This window comes from Rhinoderma darwinii, chromosome 13 (genome assembly GCF_050947455.1).
Source record: "Rhinoderma darwinii isolate aRhiDar2 chromosome 13, aRhiDar2.hap1, whole genome shotgun sequence".
NCBI lineage: Eukaryota > Metazoa > Chordata > Amphibia > Anura > Rhinodermatidae > Rhinoderma > Rhinoderma darwinii.
The window spans coordinates 13,972,403-13,992,028 of record NC_134699.1 but is presented as its reverse complement, the minus strand read 5'-3'; the positions used below and the strand labels follow the sequence as shown (position 1 = coordinate 13,992,028).

General features: G+C 43.4%; 1 protein-coding gene across 8 annotated transcripts in view; it reads right to left on the bottom strand.

Annotated features, from left to right (window-relative positions):
- Positions 1–1,439: 1,439 nt before the first annotated feature.
- PRR29 (proline rich 29) overlaps positions 1,440–19,626 on the bottom strand; it is a 191,461-nt gene continuing 173,274 nt past the window's right edge. For 6 of the 8 annotated variants that reach the window (XM_075846980.1, XM_075846977.1, XM_075846976.1 and 3 more), the window contains 5 exons: positions 4,067–4,157; positions 3,547–3,662; positions 2,557–2,756; positions 2,095–2,165; positions 1,440–1,993 (listed from right to left, as the gene is read on the bottom strand). In XM_075846980.1, the coding sequence (XP_075703095.1) occupies positions 1,962–1,993; positions 2,095–2,165; positions 2,557–2,756; positions 3,547–3,662; positions 4,067–4,157 (510 nt within the window). In that variant the 3' untranslated portion in view covers positions 1,440–1,961. Of the gene's footprint in view, positions 1,994–2,094; positions 2,166–2,556; positions 2,757–3,546; positions 3,663–4,066; positions 4,158–5,739; positions 6,012–19,626 lie in introns of those variants that run through there. The other 2 variants (XM_075846974.1, XM_075846975.1) reach the window with 2 other exon arrangements.

Genomic DNA, 19,626 nt, shown 5'->3' with positions numbered 1-19,626 from the left:
GCAAATAACCATGGAGGAATCGCAGTTTTTTTCATTTTCTACCCCACAAATAATTTTTTTCCCGTTTCCTAGTACATTATATGGCAAAATAAATGTTGCTACGAAAAACTACAACTCGTCCCGCAAAAATCAAGCCCTCATAGGACTATATAGACGGAAAAATAAAGACGTTATGGCTTTTGGAAGGTGGGGAGGAAAAAACGAAAAATGAAAATCTGAAAAAGGGCTGCGGCGGGAAGGGGTTAAAGACAATCTATAGTAAGACATAAAAGTTTTAATGAATATGATGTTTGTGCCGGTGACTGGATACAGCATGTGGACATGTTACAAGCACTGGTGACCAGGTAAACAATTTGCTTAAACATTACACACCTGTATATGTCGCCATGTGGTTCTTGTAGAACGTTGAATGGGGATTAATATAAGGACATGTTCTGTAATCTGACCTGGATTATGCAATTCTCTTACATTGTGGCATAGATTTCTAGGGTAGGTAAAACACAACAACTCTTGACTCCATAGAGAACACAAATAATCCCAGTGATGATTAGTGCGGATTAGTTCGTACATCTCTCTCTTTGTCTCGCTCTTTATCCGTACATTTATCGGGTGGCATTAGGGTTTACACCTTTACCCTAAAAAATAAAAGTGGTGTGATTTTGGGGCCATGGCTTCACGCAAACACCTTTTATTTTCTAAGTGGTAGAGTTAATACCAACATCCCTAATGGTCTAGGGTGGTGGTCTAGGTATTGAAGAGGTCAATGTCAACATCCTTTGTGGTCTAGTGTATTAAAGAGGTCAGTATTCCTGGTGGTCTAGGACAGGGAAGGGGTTGGTGTAAGCATCCCTCATGGTATAAGTCAGGGAAGGAGCTAATGTCAGCATCCATGGTGGTCTAGGACAGGGAAGGGGTTGGTGTGGGCATCCCTGGTGGTCTAGGGCAGTATGGGGATTATGTCAGCATCCCTGGTGGTCTAGGGCAGTATGGGGATTATGTCAGCATCCCTGGTGGTCTAGGGCAGTATGGGGATTATGTCAGCATCCCTGGTGATGTGGGGCAGGGATGGGGTTAATATAAGCAAGGGCAGAGTTCTGTGCCGATAACATGATTGGAAGCGCTTCCTGTGTGGGGGCAGACAAATTTTCCTTGCCATTACTAATACCGGTGAAAATGTATTAGTTGCGTCGGCCACCTGGTATCGATTATGGGGCAGGTTGGTCACTTCCTAGCTCAGGGATTAGCATTGGGACCCTCAGGTCTGGTTAGACTGGTTTAACAGAGGATCCTCCAATGGGGCCAGGTAAAGGGACATTGCTGTTGGGGTACTGTATATACAAGAAATAAAACATCACATACAATGAATACATTTAATTGTACAAAAATATAATTGTAAAGACTTTATATACAGAATCTCAATATAGACATTATATATTTAAAATATATATTTTACAGATTGCCTTCTAGAAATCCTGAGCACCAGACGTTACACTGCAAGCAGCGGTGTCTAATAGAATATGGAGAATGTCGTCATCATTTTGGTTCTACACAAGTAGTGGAAACGATGACAAAACTGGTCTGGAACTAGCCACAATTATGACTAATGCCTCGCTCAGACGGCCGCTAAATAGCGGCACTACATGCCTCCCCTGCTGTTCAAGCAAATCAAACTTAGATCACTATAGGGTTCTATGGTGGTCTATGTTGGGTTCATTTGAACAAGGTAGAACTGGGTCTTTCGTCTGTATTATGGACACTAAAATGTGGCGCTGTTTTTGAAAAGAGAGCAGACCCTTTTTTTCAATCCTGGACCCCGTATCTAAGTGGTTTTACAGAATCATTGCAGTCATTTTTAAGCATACGCCTGGCATTCCAGTTATTAGGAAAGTGACAGAGACGGATATCAGCTAAGTCTGGATTTATGGATCAGGTAAGGGAGTCCTGGTCCGATCATGACCTCATCACATTCTTGCTTCAGTCAGGTCATAATATTCTATAGAAACGGGAAACAAATAGATGAGATGATGAAGAGCCTGTGTCTCCCCGCAAGATATAAAACGTCATTTATTTAGTAAGATAATTGACCTAATTTACCTGAAGCCGGAGGAATGTCTGCTCCTACCGTGCTGGTGGCACTCAGAGGTGGAGGTGGTGGCACTGCCCGTCTGTAAGGACACGTTGTAATATATTACATCACCACATCTACAGAAACTCCCTATGCTGCATTCATTTCAAAGGACTATCCGGGGGGGGGCCGGGGTTCAACTGCCCGTACAGTTTTTCCATGCCGAGCATTAAAAATAATGACTAAACATGTAATACATGGACAAGCCAGGTCTGCCAAAGCAGGAGCTGCTCTTACTTAGCGGCTCTCCATGCCTGGTCATGGGCTTGTGCTTATACACAGAAGAGCTGCAGTGTAAAGCACAGGGGAGAGTTAGGGAATACCTAATCCTCATGAAAGATTATATTCAGACTTGAATGATAAGTTTGTATATATAAAAATCATTTATTTCAAATCAAAGTTTACAAACAAAAAACAATCTAGCATCTCACTGGTCTGAGTTACGTGCGGGTGAAGCGGGCAGTGTGTCTTGATTGATGTGTCTAACGGTTGGCTCGCGGTGAGGCATTGGTGCCATAGGAGGTAGGGTTGGATATGCTGGGTATGTTGGATAGCTGGCTGGGTATGACTCATAATGATGGTGGTAGACTATTGGTTCGTCGTCTTCAACTTGTACTGGCAACACACTTGGCTATAAGAAAGACAGAAGAGATTAAATGCAGGATGCTGGACTAGCAGATATTCTAGATTATTGGTTGAATTTTTAAGAAGATCTAGATAGCTGCTGGGGCCACCCAATGTTGTTTGGTGGTGGTTGCCCTTGATTTCCAAAAAGTTGGAGTCTGCTGCAACCCTTTGTAGCGATGTCGTCCCACCCATTGCACAATGTATTTCTATTAGATACAGTAAATACTGGCCACATCCCACTGAAGAACACGCTATAGAGCTTCAGTCCTACTTTACAGTGACAGAGCCTTCCAAGATCCAAAAATGACTAGCATGCAATTTAAGAATATATTTTCTTTGTCTTGAAGAACTGTAAAGTGTTTGTCCACCTTTGGACATAATTTCACAGTTTACATATAGATATAATCTACACAAAAATAGATTAAGTTTGTAAATACGCTGCATTATTTCTCCAGTTATAGCTTGCATTATACTCCAGAGCTGCATTCAATGTTCTACTGGTTGTCATTGGAAACAGTCAACAAGTTGTTAACAGATGAACCTCTAGCAGCTGAGCTAAGCTCTTATAATGAAGTGGGACACTTAGATCACAGTACATTGCTTAGTGTAAGGAACAACAAATCCCAGAATGCAGGCCTCTGCAGACATTGAGCCAGTCAAAGAATTCTGGGAGATTTCAGCTCTGAATTCTAAAATATTGTAAATGCAGCTCAGGACTATAAGGACTAATTTTCCAAGGCTCCATAAAGGAAAATCAGCCTGGTTAGGCAGTAATACATCCTGATTACACATACCGCGGGAGTAGGTGGCGTAGAACCATATCCAAAGCTGGAAAGAGCCGACATTGTCATATTGTTCATTATAACCTGATGCATCTGGGCATTCTGGATCATCATCAGCTCTATCAAATCTATAAAAGAAACACAAGACTGAAGAGAAAACAGGAGACTGAACACTTCTTGAGAAACATTATGGTCATCAGGAGCTGTGGTGTCAGTGGTGAGACATGACCAGCTCTGGATGCTTTTATCTTACTTCCTCAGGGGCGTGTACCTATACAGAGCTCCACCTCTTCAAGGTTCTGCAAGGGTGGAAACAAAAGGGGGTGGAGAATAGACCAACCATTCATAAGGAAACAGAATAGAGCGGGAAAATAAGTGCTGGGTTCTCCAAGATTGAGGGTTATGGTCAGGGGGGACTCTCCCTTTCATGTATGCTCATGTTATATGAAATAATAGGAGAAGTCAATATGAAACATTGTATGGGGTATCAGGAGAAGTTATAGGGTACATTAATATTCATTTAACCGCTCACCTTCTTTAGCACGACCATATCGGACAGGATGAGATTGGGGTGGGGTGAAATCGGTTGAAAGTTGTTGGATGATAGTCGGCTGTTGAGAAATCTGAGGAAAAGAAAGAACCATACTCGATGAGGTACGGAGTCTATCCGGAGGTGAGTGGGGTATATAGCACAAATCAAAATAGTTCCCCGTTGTGGTGTTTTTTTTCATCTAGGAGAGAATGGTGTTAAAACTCAGTGGAGAGAAGGACTATGTGCAGTTAAAGGGGACTGGGGCAACCTCAACCCAATCTCCGGTGCTACCTCTATAGCCCCTTGCTGAGATTGTTCATACAACCGCATACCTCCCAATTTTTGTATGGTCAAAGAGGGACACTTACGTTATGTTCACACAGGGCAAACACGCTGCATAAAAGTACACAGCATATCTGCCCTGGAACCCGCAGGGACCTCCATCCAAAACCGCACCAAAATTGTGGTGCAGATTTTTGGTTGGGATCTTACCTCCGTTTTCCATTGTCAAAGTGACACGTCCCTCTCTTCTCCGTGCAGCCCGGCCTCCTGGGATGAGGCTACAGCCCACGTGACCGCTGCAGCCTATGATTGGCCACAGCAGTCACATGGGATGAAATGTCATCCCAGGAAGCCGCCCTGGACGGAGAAAAGAAAAACCCGTTGCTATGACAATGGAGAAAGGGGTAAGTATTAACTTTTTAATAGTCTTAAACCCCAAAAAGTGTTTTTTTTCTTCTGATTTGCGATGGAATCGAAGCTTGCTGCTATTTGTTGTAGGTTTTACCTCCTTATTAAATTCAACGGGGGAAACCCGCGACAGAAGAGCAGCAATTCCGAAGAATAAATGACCATACTGCAGATTAAAAAACGGCACCGCAGGTGAATTTATGAACGGTTTTTCGTCTGTCTTTTTCCGCAGCGCGTGGATGGGATATGTTCAAAAATCTACAACTAGTTTTGCAAAAAACAATCCCTCATATGGCTAGGTCAACAGAAAAATAAAGGCAGGAGGCAAAAACAATAATGACCATCCAAAAAATTGGCTGCGTCTTCAAGGGGTTAATCAGAAACTCTCTCGATCACCGTCCCAGGAGCGTCTAAACAAGATCCCAAATTCATCTCTTTCATATTTTTAGCAGCTACAATAGCCACTGCCACCTCCAGGAAGAAGACTACGATTTCCCTGGACTACAAATCCAAACATAACTGGATTATGGTCAACGATCGTCTACATAGCTTGATGACGGATAAAGAGGAAATGTTCTCAAGAGAGTGACAACCTTGGTTGGACTATTCCAAGACGGGTTCACAATGTAAATTCTCGAGCCAATGACGGTTACTGTTAAAATTGTCAATAAAAAATGATTGCAAATAAAAAAAGTGAACACAAAAATCATCTACATATAATAATGTTTAAGATCCAAATTGCACCAAATGCTAAAGTTGGGATCTAATATACAGTTACAAACAAGACAGATAGTTTGTAAAGCAATATAGTTTATTAATGCAAATCTATTTCCCTGGAGAAAAAGAGGGACACTTAAGGCACAAAGAGGGACAGAGGGACTTGGGTCAAAAGTAGGGACTGTCCCTCAAAAGGAGAGACACTTGGGAGGTATACAACCATTTCCATAAGATTTCCACACATCGACAATCCGATGTGGACTTACCGCAGGAGGGATGATCTGAATTCCGGGGTTGGTATAGTATGTGGTATCCGCAGGCCATGGCTGAAACATAGTGACCACAGGGGCAACCCACAGAGACACAGGGTTAGGAGCAGGGAGTCCGTGTTGTGCTGTAAAGTATTGAGCAGACTGCAGGAACCTGTCTGGGAGAGGCTGGAGCCGCTGTCTGTGGTTACTGGGGAGACTGTGTGTACACAAATCCAGCGAGTGCTGTGTAATCAAATCACACTGTATTATGTGTGTCACGTGCAAGCATACATACACACATACACTTACCTACACACACGCAAACATACACACACACACACACACACACACACACACACACACACACACACACACACACACACACCAAGACAAACATACACACATACATACAACCACCTACACATACGCCATGCATACCTACCTACACACACACACACACACACACATCTACCCACACACACACACACACCTACCTACACACATACATACACCTACCTACACCTACACACACACACACACACACACACACACACACACCTACATATGCTTACCTACACACACACATACATACATACACACACACCTACATACCTACACACACACCTACCTTGCAAACACACACACTTACCTACACACACATATGCACCTACACACATACATACACTTACCTACACATACATACATCTACCTACATACACACACGTACGTACTGTACCTACCTACACATACATACACCTACCTACACGCATACATACCTACACACACATACAAACACACACACACACACACACTTACCTACACATACATACACCTACCTACACATACATATACACATACCTACACATACACCTACCCCCACACACAAGTTTAGTATATCCTTTTCTTTGTTAATTGAAAGATTTTTCAAAAGAATAGTAAATTTAAAATGTACATTTGGTAGTAGAGCTTTTAAGGTCACTGTGCGCCCCATTGATTCAGTTATGCGGGACAGGTGTCCAATTCTAAACTATGAGCAGAATGAAAAAAGTTCAGTGCGTCAGAGCCAGGAATTAATAGTAAAACTGCATAATACTGTACAAGTAGTGACATCTAGTGGTCCATCTGTAGTATTACACAACTTGCAGTTTCTTCATTCTGCAATATATTATGCCATGATTTTGTGCTTGTAAGGCTCCATGCACACACGACTGTAGATTTCATCCGTAATTACGGACCCATTCATTTCTATGGTCGACAGACACCTTCCCGAATATTTACGGAATGGTGCCCGGGCCGTAGAAAGCTTCTGTAGAAAATAGGATATGTCCAATTTTTTATTTTAAGGACCATGCTCCCATACTTTATAATGGGGATACGGCACGCAAATGCGGGTGACTGTCCGCGGCCGGCCGTGCCGGTAATCACGGACCATAATTAAGGGCAGGGGGCCTAACCCAGTACATTTCATCAAGTTATCCATTTTTTTTCCTCTTTATTAGTGCAGATCCTTCCTTTACTATACGCCAATCCAACATCCCTTACATTTAGAAGCTGAATAGGACCCCCTTGGCATCAGGGCTCTTCAGGACCAATTATAATCCAACTCTGCCAACAAGGAAAGCTTTAGTGTGCACCCCTAATTATTCAATATTGTAACAAAGCCAAATCAGTCCCCACAAAGTGGAGATCCCCTTGCTTATGAAATTTTAAACAAAATGTCAATGACAATCAGGGAGAAATTGAACTTCTATCAGACATGGTGGAAAATGGGGCAGGAAGGCAAACGTTTGAATGCGGTCGTGTGAATTCAGTGTTTCCCTTTGATTGTCGCATTGTTTCTTGTGATGTTTTCCTCCATAGGAAAACCCTGAGTCAATAACTGTGAAGATGTTGTCGCACCCAGAGCTTAGTGCCGGAATGGGCCCAATGGTTGCCCTGCCACATAAGAGTATACCTGTACTTTCCATCAGAGTGGTAGCTAGGCTTTCCAAAAATTATGTTTGCTGACCTAGCCCTGTATTTAAATACCCTGGTTGAGGCAGAGTGGCACGTTAATGCCACCCGTGGCATCCAGTACCTGGGTCACATGCCCTCCAACCCCCCTATGCAGTACAAATGGCTCGTGGTAATTGGGGGCCGCTGTTTCAGGCTTTGCATTAGGGCCCAGGAGCTTCAAGTTTATCCTGTGATGTCAGTACTAGATACAAACATGTAATTTCTGGTGCCGTCGCCCTCCCGCCAAAAAGGAAACCCCAAAACTGTGGAGTGGTCCCAACATTACATTGATATTAATGTAGGTATCTAAAATTCATCTTATCTGCTCTGTTTAGACGAAGTCTGTCTGCAAAGTGTCAAGGAGAATCAGCTCCAAGTCTCCTGCCCCAGTATAGAACTCCTGGGGTAAATCATTTCTAGGGATTACCGCAGTGTATGTAAGAATTATTTTTTTTTTTTACTTCGATATGGTTTCTTATAATATAATATAGAAGATTCTTTAGACTGAGCACAATTATCCGGCTCCTCTCACTAGAGATCTGATGGAAATTTCCACTGTCTGGTCAGAGGACGTCTTGCAGAACTTAAACTTTAACTTAATTCTTGTAACTATTTCGGCCCCTAATGAGACACCTTCTGGTGCAATAAGTGTCTTTGAACTCATTAAAATGCAAAATATCTCTGTGGATGCAAGACACGGTATCATTATCGAATGTGAACTTTGGGGTCTGAAGGAACCTTACATAAGATGGCAGCCTGGCTGAACAATTCTAGCAACAGGGTGCAAATAAAGTCATTGCCACAGCACCTCATACAGCAAAAGCAGCATGCCCCCAAATACAGTGCCAGACACAGTGAAGCCACATGCCCTCCCATATACAATGCAGGAACATGTCCTCCCATGTACAGTGCAGCCACATGTCCTTCCATATACAGTGCAGGAACATGCCCCCCATATAAAGTGCAGACACATGCCCTCCCATATACATTGCAGAAACATGCTCTCCCATATACATTGAAGCCACATACCCTCCCATATACAGTGTAGACATGTCCTCCCATATACAGTGTAGACACATCCTCCCCATATATAGTGAAGGTCCATGCCCTCCCATATACAGTGCAGAAACATGACCTCCCATATATAGTGCAGGAACATGCCCTCCCATATACAGTGCAGGCACATGCTCTCCCATACACAGGGTAGGCACATGCCTTCACATATACAGTCATCAGTGTCTTCCCATATACATTACAGGCACATACTCTCAAATATACAGTAAAGCCACATTCCCTCCCATATACAATGCAGGAACATGTACTTCCATGTACAATGCAGCAACATCCTCCCATATACAGTGCAGGAACATGTCCTCCCATATACAGTGCAGGCACATGTCCTCCCATATACAGTGAAGGCACATGTCCTCCCATATACAGTGCAGGCACATGTCCTCCCATATACAGTGCAGGCACATGTCCTCCCATATACAGTGCAGGCACATGTCCTCCCATATACAGTGAAGGCACATGTCCTCCCATATACAGTGAAGGCACATGTCCTCCCATATACAGTGCAGGCACATGTCCTCCCATATACAGTGCAGGCACATGTCCTCTCATGTACAGTGCAGTCACATGCCCTCCCATATACAGTGTAGACACATGCCCTCCCATATACAGTGCAGCAGTGTCTTCCCATATACATTACAGCCACATGCTCTCCCATATACAGTGAAGCCACATACCCTCCCATATACAATGCAGGAACATGTACTTCAATGTACAGTGCAGCAACATCCTCCCGTATACAGTGGAACGTGGAGAAGGAACATGTGCTCCCATGTACAGTGCAGCAAAATCCTCCCATCTACGGTGCAAGCACATGTCTTCCCATATAGAGTGCAGACACATGTCCTCCCATATACAGTGCAGACACATGTCCTCCTACATGCAGTGCAGACACATGTCCTCCCATATACAGTGCAGGAACATGTTTTTCCATATACAGTGCAGGCACATATCCTCCTATATGCAGTGCAGACACATATCCTCCTATATGATGTGCAGACACATGTCCTCCCATATACAGTGCAGGAACATGTCCTGCCATATACAGCTGTGAGAAATATCACGTGTAAACAAGAGAATTCCAATTTATTGATAGCAAGCAGATATTTTGAAAAGGTAAGGTACTAAAACTTAAATATGTATTAGAAATTCGCAGAAGTTTTCATTATACAGGGAATACACTTCTTTTAAAGCACTTGTCTGAATGATTGACAGGAACATCAACCAATGCAATGCCTTTTATTCTAAAAATGTCATGTTTATATTAACCCCTCATGCAATCACATACCTAATAAATTAACAGGGATTCAAGGTGTAAAACTTAAGAACATTTTAGTTTAAGATTAACTTTATGGTCTTGTGATAATTTAGGTTAAATATTCATCATGGCTATTACGCTGGTCTTTTGTACAGTGGGGGGTGCAGCCTGGCAATTATAAACCTGCCACGCATACATTAATAGTCTAGGAAAAATTGGCTATTCAACTAAAATCGGGATAGAGTGAGGAATAGACGTCATTTCTAGGAGACGCTTGTACGTCATTAGATAATTACAGTTCTTAGAAGTCGTTTCTGGACGCCGGCCCTCAATGTAATATCTATAATGGGACCCCATTTACCCTTTATCGTACTCCTCATATGGGGTGGAGGGACCTTTTAGGCCCTCTGGAGGTTACATAGTAGTGAGACTTGTGCCACTAACATCGCTATCGGGGGTAAAAGACAACACCCCCAGTACTGCACATCATACTTTATTAACCTGAGGTATGTGTTTACTTAGGGGGTTATGTGCCACATGTTTAGGGATACATGGTAGGAGTGGACTGAGAATTCAGGCAATGAGGCAATGCCTGATGGCTCAGATCACAGCCCTCCACCTAGTACTTGTACCATATATCTTTATAGGGGACATAGTTAAATTTTTCACCTATAACCTATACTTTATCTTTACAGGGCTGTTTTTCTAATAAGGTTCTTCAAATACCTTAAATCCGGTCATAAAGTTAAATGATAAAATTCAGTCTGCCTGTAGCCACCACTAGGGGGAGCACACTGCATACAGATCAATACTACTCACATTAAGTATAATGGGAACTGTATTAATCTATATATAGGGAGCTCCCTATATATAGAATTTTATCATTTCACTCCATATCTGTGCGAGGGGAAGCAGGAGATTTGGAGCTTTGTATAAGGAAAACTGAGCTTTGATCCCTATAAAGAGAGAATTTTTTTCCTAGAATACCAGGAAAGCTCCAGAAAACCCCTTTAAATGAAAATGAGGGATTGAAGAAAAAAAAAAAGGTAATACGTAATAAGTCAAAATAAATTGTGGGTGGTAAAAGGTCCAGACAATTCTCAGTCCACCCCTGATGTGTGGTGACAAGGACATGCTACTTTCTCTATCTTCCCCTGTTGCACCCTTCCTCTGTTATGGGGGGCGCTGTGGGTTGCACTGCAATGCGATTGGCTAGAAGTTACAATGGCAAGCCAACAAGTTGACGACGGCAAAACTTTGCCAACACCGTCATTATTGAATTGAAAAACCTAGAACGACCATATTAAAATGAAGTGGGCATGGAGTGGGTACAAGCTGAGCATGCTGGAAGAACGTTCGCTAATTTGGGGTGTATATGGACCCAATGCTTTGCGTTCCCCTTTTCAGAACAGGCCTTGTAAGTGCGGACAAAGCGGTCACATGCCGCTTTGGTTAAATATCACCCGGTATTATAACTAAAGCTGGCATGAAATGATCATTACTTTACTTATAATGTTTGAGTTGAGCCAAAATTGACACATGTCGAGGTGAAAGGTACAAGAGCGTTACAAATAATTCCTTGTATTTACAGTGCGTTATGTAAAAAACACTTCTCAGAGGTCCGTGACCCACCTATAGGATAATAAATGGTGCAGCATTTATCGAGATGGCCATATTCAGGTCAATTAGCCCACGATCTGACTATTTTTGGGGACGCTGGTTGTTAAAGGGCCATACGCTACAAGATAAGTGCAATGATGGGGATGATTTTTCTTACTGCAAATATTATTTATGTGTGCTTCTGTAAAAAAATAATAAAGTCTCATTAAAAATATGAAAACAGTTTAATATTTTACTTCTATGCCGAGATATAATCACTTGAAGTTGCAGGTCCAAAGCCTGAGGCTGCACTACTGAGAGATTCTCATGAGCTGTTCTCTACGGATTCCAGTCTGGTGCAGTGTGGTCATAAAGACTTTGTGAGGCTCTAAATCACCAAATACACCAATATCTAGACCCTGCCTGTCATAAAACGCGTGTAGTTATCTATGTATGATGTTTTCTTCTCCATTCACATCTATGGCTAAATGGAGATTACCACTGGTTTCCCGGGACTGGAAAGCAGTGCATTGTGGGAGACAGTTATACAGAACTAATCTTTTAAGTCACTTGACTGACAGCAAGGCGGTGCTAAACCACTGTCTGTTTCCAAGGGCAACCAGCAAAAAATCGAAAGCTCACAGAGGATTGCCTAAGCGGATTATTTTGTAGCAGACCCTCAGCTGTAATAGGAATGTACTGGTTTTCATCCTATACAAACGTTTCCATTTGCTAACAGCAAACAGAGATCTTGAAAATGATGCCCATATGCTTTAGATAGCTATCGGCCAAGAGATATACCTTCTGTATGTGTATATATTCATATACATGCACGCTGAGCTCATCAAGCCACATCAGATCTCTCTATTACCTGGACACAGAGCTTCTTTACAATAAGGGTATGTTCACACGGGCTATTTTCGGACGTTTTTCAGGCCATAAACGCCCCAGAAACTACCAAAAAATCGGAAGCAGAACGCCTCCAAACATCTGCCCATTGATTTCAATGGGAAAAACGGTGTTCTGTTCCAATGGGTCGTTTTTTTACGCGGCCGTTTTGAAAACCGGCCGCGTTAAAAAACAGCCGCGAAAAAGAAGTGCAGGACATTTCTTGGGACGTTTTTGGAGCGGTTTTTCATAGACTCTATTGAAAGAAGCTCCAAAAACGGCCGTAAAAAATGCAGCGAAAATCGCGAGTCTCACAAAAAACGTCTGAAAATCATCCCTTGAAAACAGCTCCGTATTTTGAGACGTTTTTGACTCAGCGTGTGAACAAACGTTCCTGTCCATTAAAGATGAAAAACGAATAAAAACAAAATGAGGAATCTCAGATTGTTTTTCATTTATCAGTGTATTAAGAGGGAACTCCACATTAGGATATCCCCCTGTCAAATGGATTCTACTGGACCCCTTTGGACTAAGTTGAAAACTTGTCGGACCTCCGTCTGGGCACATAAACAAGATGTACTGGTGTTAGACCATGGACGGCCAAATCGAAATAAGGAATTGTGCCATGACTCTGAGGAATTGTTGAAGGATCATCGAATCCATTCACTAAAATGGAACAAGGTGTAGCCCGACAAATACAGTTAGATTATGGGGCCTTCGCCAAGTTCCAGTTGACTACATGATGATTGTCATATCATGGCTGGAACCAGGGTCAGACTTGCCCACGAGAGGGTCCTTCAGTGGACAGGCTCTGATACAATAATATGAACCAGAGGTCCAGCAGAAGACAATCCTATTAAGAGCTAACTTTGTAGCTAATGGCCTCAACCATTAGGGTCAATTTCTAACAGGCTAACAAATAATCTATTAGACCTTTTTGGTAATCTGGACCATCGCTCTCGTGATCGGTGGGTGTCCCAGCAGTGGGATCCCCAACGATCATACATTTATCACCTATCCAACCCATTCCTCTGTTATTCCTATTTGAAATTTATGAGTAAATTGACAACTGGGTGTTACCATTCCCCTTTCTGAAGGGGTGTGTCCCTACACAGTCTCACTCTGTCAGCAGTGATTGGACATTGTCAGCCTGTGTAGGGACACACCCCCAACTGGTTACACCCAGTTCTCAATTTATTCATACATTTCTAGGTGGAATAACAGAGGAATGGCACAACGCAGATTTCTGAGAAAAGATTCTCCAGAATTGTTATTTCATGGGGAATACAATTATTTTCTAAAACAGACAAATCAGGAGAGGTGGCAGGTCCTCTTTAAGATGCGAGAGATGCAGAGGAAAGAATCCTGAAGAAGTGTTATCAAGAAGAAATCCACACTAGACTATATAAGAAAGTTGATGAATGAAATCTTATTGGTTGTTCCGGCCAACACCTTAGGTGTTTCTTTTAGCTAGTGTATGTACAAGAATTTCTTAGACGCGTGGTTTGTTAATTTCCCTTATATTAACAAGAGCACATTGCTTAGTGAATGTATAAACCAATATAAACACAATGGATGTAGGACATGGGACAGATGCAAAGCCAGGAAGACGCGGTGCACATTTTTTATAAGTTATTGACGTAACCTATATATAGGGTTAAATGGGTTGTCCTCTTTAGACAATCGCTTTATGTTAAAAGGGTCTTCTGAAATATGCTGATCATAGGGTCTCCTGCTGCTGGAACCCCCAGTGATCAGCTGTAATATGAAGGGGAACCTGAGAGCAAATGTTCAATATTCCTGCAGCGCCGCCACAGGGATAGTGAAGAATTACAGGGTGCACATTTAAATCAATGGGCTGTCCGTGTATTGCACAGACATGTGGGGTCCTCCAGAGTGATAGACGGTAATTGTAGCCGCTCTCCACTCTGGTTATCGATAAGCGGATCTATCTCCGGTACTTATTTGACTAAGGCTCTGTTCACATCTGCGTTGTGTGCCTCCGTTGGAAGTTCCATCTGGGTTTTTGAATAGTGCTGCATCTAGAGCTATTCTTGCCACCAAAATTACAGAAACTTCAATGAGACTACATACAAACGCTATGGGGGACCGCACTCCCAATGGATCCTATGAAAATTCTCTTTCACCAAGCGAACTCAACTGACAAGGTGGGAGAGGGACATCCCCCCCTGGTACATATCATACTTATCATAGCTAAGAGGTGTTTGTTGAGACAATGGCTGGAATCAGACATACCGACTCTAACACAAATAACACAACAAATGAGAATTTGTCTGTTTTCAGACAAGATAGAAGCAGTAAAGCACAAAGGGGAAAGGACAGCGGGCTTTTTTAGGAAATGGAAGCCCTTTCTTGAAAAATTGCCAGATGCGGAGATTGGGGAGGTAGTAAATAGCTTTAAAGAGGCTCTGTCACCAGATTTTGCAACCCCTATCTGCTATTGCAGCAGATAGGCGCTGCAATGTAGATTACAGTAACGTTTTTATTTTTAAAAAACGAGCATTTTTGGCCAAGTTATGACCATTTTCGTATTTATGCAAATGAGGCTTGCAAAAGTACAACTGGGCGTGTTGAAAAGTAAAAGTCCAAGTGGGTGTGTATTATGTGCGTACATCGGGGCGTGTTTACTACTTTTACTAGCTGGGCGCTCTGAAGAGAAGTATCATCCACTTCTCTTCACAACGCCCAGCTTCTGACAGTGCAGATCTGTGACGTCACTCACAGGTCCTGCATCGTGTCGGCCACATCGGCACCAGAGGCTTCAGTTGATTCTGCAGCAGCATCAGCGTTTGCAGGTAAGTAGCTACATCGATTTACCTGCAAACGCCGATGCTGCTGCAGAATCATCTGTAGCCTCTGGTGCCGACACGATGCAGGACCTGTGAGTGACGTCACAGATCTGCACTGCCAGAAGCTGGGCGTTGTGAAGAGAAGTGGATGATACTTCTCGTCAGAACGCCCAGCTAGTAAAAGTAGTAAACACGCCCCGATGTACGCACATAATACACGCCCACTTGTACTTTTACTTTTCAACACGCCCAGTTGTACTTTTGCAAGCCTCATTTGCATAAATACGAAAATGGTCATAACTTGGCCAAAAATGCTCGTTTTTTAAAAATAAAAATGTTACTGTAATCTACATTGCAGCGCCTATCTGCTGCAATAGCAGATAGGGGTTGCAAAATCTGGTGACAGAGCCTCTTTAAGTACACAAAGTGGTATCTCACGGAAGATCTAAAAGGGACTTTGGGCAAATTAAAAAGGGCTTAACGAAGATAGGTCTTGGCACTTAAATAAGGTAAACTAAGGATAACGAGTCAAAAGACTATGGTATCAGAGAGGGGAAGATTCACAACGGCAAAATTGAGTTTTGGACAGAAGGGAAACTGCACAGTAGATCATTGCTATGAGTTGTATTAAAAAAAAAAGACCTTGCTTTTGTTTCTACTTAATGCTATCCAATGTAAAATGTCTGTTTTTGATAAATGTATTTGTTGTTGATCTGTTGTAATTTGCTATGTTTGAAAAAAATAAAAATTGTTTTTAAAAAAAAAAAGAAACTTCAATGGAAACCCAGAGGACCCCAATCTATGTCCGTTGGTCACTACTTAAATCCATCGTACGATGGCTTCCGGCACAGCGTCGTAAATGGAAGACAGTGTGAATAGAGACTTATGCGTTTAGTATGATCTGCCAAGAGGTGTGGGGGAAGGGATGTGACAACTGCATCAGAAACATTTCCCGGCTCAGAACAAAAGTGGTTGTCACTTTTCCAGCAAATTTCACCATTGACCTCACAAGTGATACTACACCGACACAAACTACTGTAATACTGCCCCCGATGGCCAAGTGTATAGATGTGACTTTGTACATTTTGAACCTCCTCAGTTCGGATTTTAGGGACTCGACCATTGCTCCTTGCTGCGAGTAATATTTTGCAATACATGATAAATGCAGCTGCTCGGGATCGCCTGAGGAGTAACAATCTGTTATTATAAGTCACAAGGGGCAACAACCACCGCTGGGCCGACCAACGTCTCGTGCAGCTGACAAAATAGACATCACTCACCTGTCTTACCAGTCGCTGATCACTTCACGGTCTTCTGAACTTTTCAGGGATTGTCAGCATGCACCATCACTATAGAGAACCAGGAACAATATTTTGACAGCCGGTTAAGGCACAGCGAAGGCAGCAGTAATGTGGAAGGAATATTCCTTGTATATCTGCAATAAAGCTGTATATACCCAATGTGGTCATACTGGTCAACTTTTGACAATAGGCCGTGCCACTCTTACAGACCACACCCCTTTACACAAGGCTTCCCCACCCTAATATTCTCATATCAAAAAGTACACCCCAGACTCCGACCCCCAGATACCAGACCCCCGATACAGACCATCCTCAAACCGCATTCAGATCCCCTCAGAACCCCAGATACAGGCTTCCTCAGACTTCAGATTAAGACAATAGATACAGATCCCCTCGGACCGCAGATTTATTCCCTCAGACCCCAGCTGCAGATTCCTCAGACCGCAAATCGATCCCCTCAAACCCCAGATACAGATCCTCTAAGACCACAGATCGATCCCCTCAGACCCCAGCTACAGATTCCTCAGACCCCAGATCTCAGATACAGACCCTCTCCGAATTCACAGATCCCCTCAGACCCCAGATACAGATCCCAGATACAGATTACTCAGACCCCAGATACAGATTACTCAGACCCCAGATACAGATTACTCAGACCCCAGATACAGGCCCCCTCAGACCTCACAGATCCCCTCAGACCTCAGATACAAATCCCAGATACAGATTACTCAGACCCCAGATACAGATTACTCAGACCCCAGATACAGGCCCCCCTCAGACCTCAGATCTATCCCCTCAGACCCTAGAGCCAAACCTATGGTGATGCCGCTGATGCCCCCATGCCGTATAGAATGCTCCCACCGATGTGGCTACCTTATATGGAGCCGTGTGGCGCCACCCACAGTGCATGCGTCCCGACACCGGGGCTGTCTGATGACAGTGATGGCGGTGGGATGCGGGAGAATTGTCAACACTTCTGCGAGTTTGGGAGGTCTCCTCTTTTTCCGGGAGAGTTGTCAAGCGTGAATATGATTATTAGACATGATGATATAAAGTCAAACACATACGTCGTGAGTGCTACAGATTTAGTAATTTGCAAAATTGCAGTAGGTTATAATCCTAAAGCAACAACACAAAATGGCGGCCATCACCGCTCCCAATGTACCCAAACTCCTGAATGACAAATCTGCCTAGTTATGCAACAGCAAGACAGGAAAAAAACGTGTATAAAAGAGGCTCAGACGGGGGTAGGTTTAGTCGCACAATAGAAATAAACATTTAATTGGTAAAACACAAATTATGCAGGTGACACCTTGGGAAACAATAATCCCCTTGGATGAGATTACTGAACGTGGCTCCGGTCGTGTATCCAACTAAACACCCCTGAGTGTGACGGACTTTCCTGGACAAAGGGGGTGATTGTGACAAGGTGTTACCCCCCTCATAATCAGTGAGTTACTACCTGAGTGTTTAATGCTATTGTGCCATTCATTATACACCCGTCTGAGCCTCTTATATATACACTTTTTTTTTTTATGTCTTGCTGCTTGTTTTTAGGCCTTGTATAAAGCTCCGAGGAGGATTTAGATCGGGTGATCGAGGATTGTTGGTGTATGATTAAGGCCCTTTTATACTGGGCAATTATCGTGGCAGACAAGCGTACATATAGCGCTCGTTCCTGATCATTGAAATGCGTAAACAGGGCAGCGATCAGCAGATGAACGTGCAAAAGTTAGTTCATCGGCTGATATTTCTTGCAGCATAAACGATACTATCGTTGTCGGCAGCACATCTCCCTGTGTAATCAGGGAGACACGCTGTCCACGTGATAGAAATGTATGGGGACGAGCGATCGGAGTAACAATCGCTCATCCCCAAACACAACCAAGCATTGCTCCTTGTGAGAGGGGCAAACGAGCGCCACTCAACGTGCTGTTTCTTTGATCGTCGCTCGTTTACATGGCCTTTTTAAGACCTCAATTTTTATTTTGTATGTTATTCTTTACTTATGCAACAATATAGGAGCACGGGATGCATAATAAGGCAGAATTGCCATTCAGAAGACTGGGCGACAACCCCTGTAGAAATTATAACAGTGGTCATATTGGTTGTCACCTGTGACACGCATGGCCGCGGACCGCAGGGATTACTCAGCCCCTGACGGCTGCAGCCATGGATCAGTGAGCGCTGGCCTGCATCTCCTCCTCAGGAGACGCCAGTGCTCACTTCCGCTTCACTCTGCTGTGTCCCGTAGGGACGGAGCGCGCCTGAATTGTATACCGAATTAGCCCATGATCGCCCTGGACTATAAGGGCCCTGCCCCATCCTTCATTGCCTGAGCGTTGTTGTGTTTGCCCGTGTTACTCTTTGCAAATGGTCCCTTAGTGTTTTCCAGTTCCCAGTGTTCCTGCTACCTTGTTCCTGTGCCGTAAAGTGTTGGAGTCGCGTTGTACTGTATAATACGACTTCCGTGTTACACCGCGCCTGGTGCCTGCCTGCTGGCAAGCTCCCATCCGAGCCTGCCATTGCTACTGTCTGAAGTTACAACAGGTACCGTTATCCGAACTATAGACTTTGACTTGGTGTCCTGTTGGCCAGCTGCTATCCCGCTACGGTGGTACGGCCCAGTCGGTCCACGCACCCATCATGACATCACCCATCTTTGCCAAAAAACAGTGACAACCGAGGAGGATTACAAGGATTTAAAGGATTAACTCCTGTTAAAACGAATACATTAGTGCAGCATCTGAGCGGGCGGTGCCTGACAAGGATTCAATGTGTCATGTACCACAAAAGGCAAAATACAGCATTATGTACCCAGAAACATACACTATCAATAGGGGAGTGAGATAAGTGGCGGCTGGACCATTCTGGCTCCGCTTATCTTACAGGAAAACAAAAGGACAAGACAAACCTGTCCAGCTCTTCTTTATTTTGATTGGAGACATTCTTGGGTAAGGTTATGTTGACTTCTAAATGG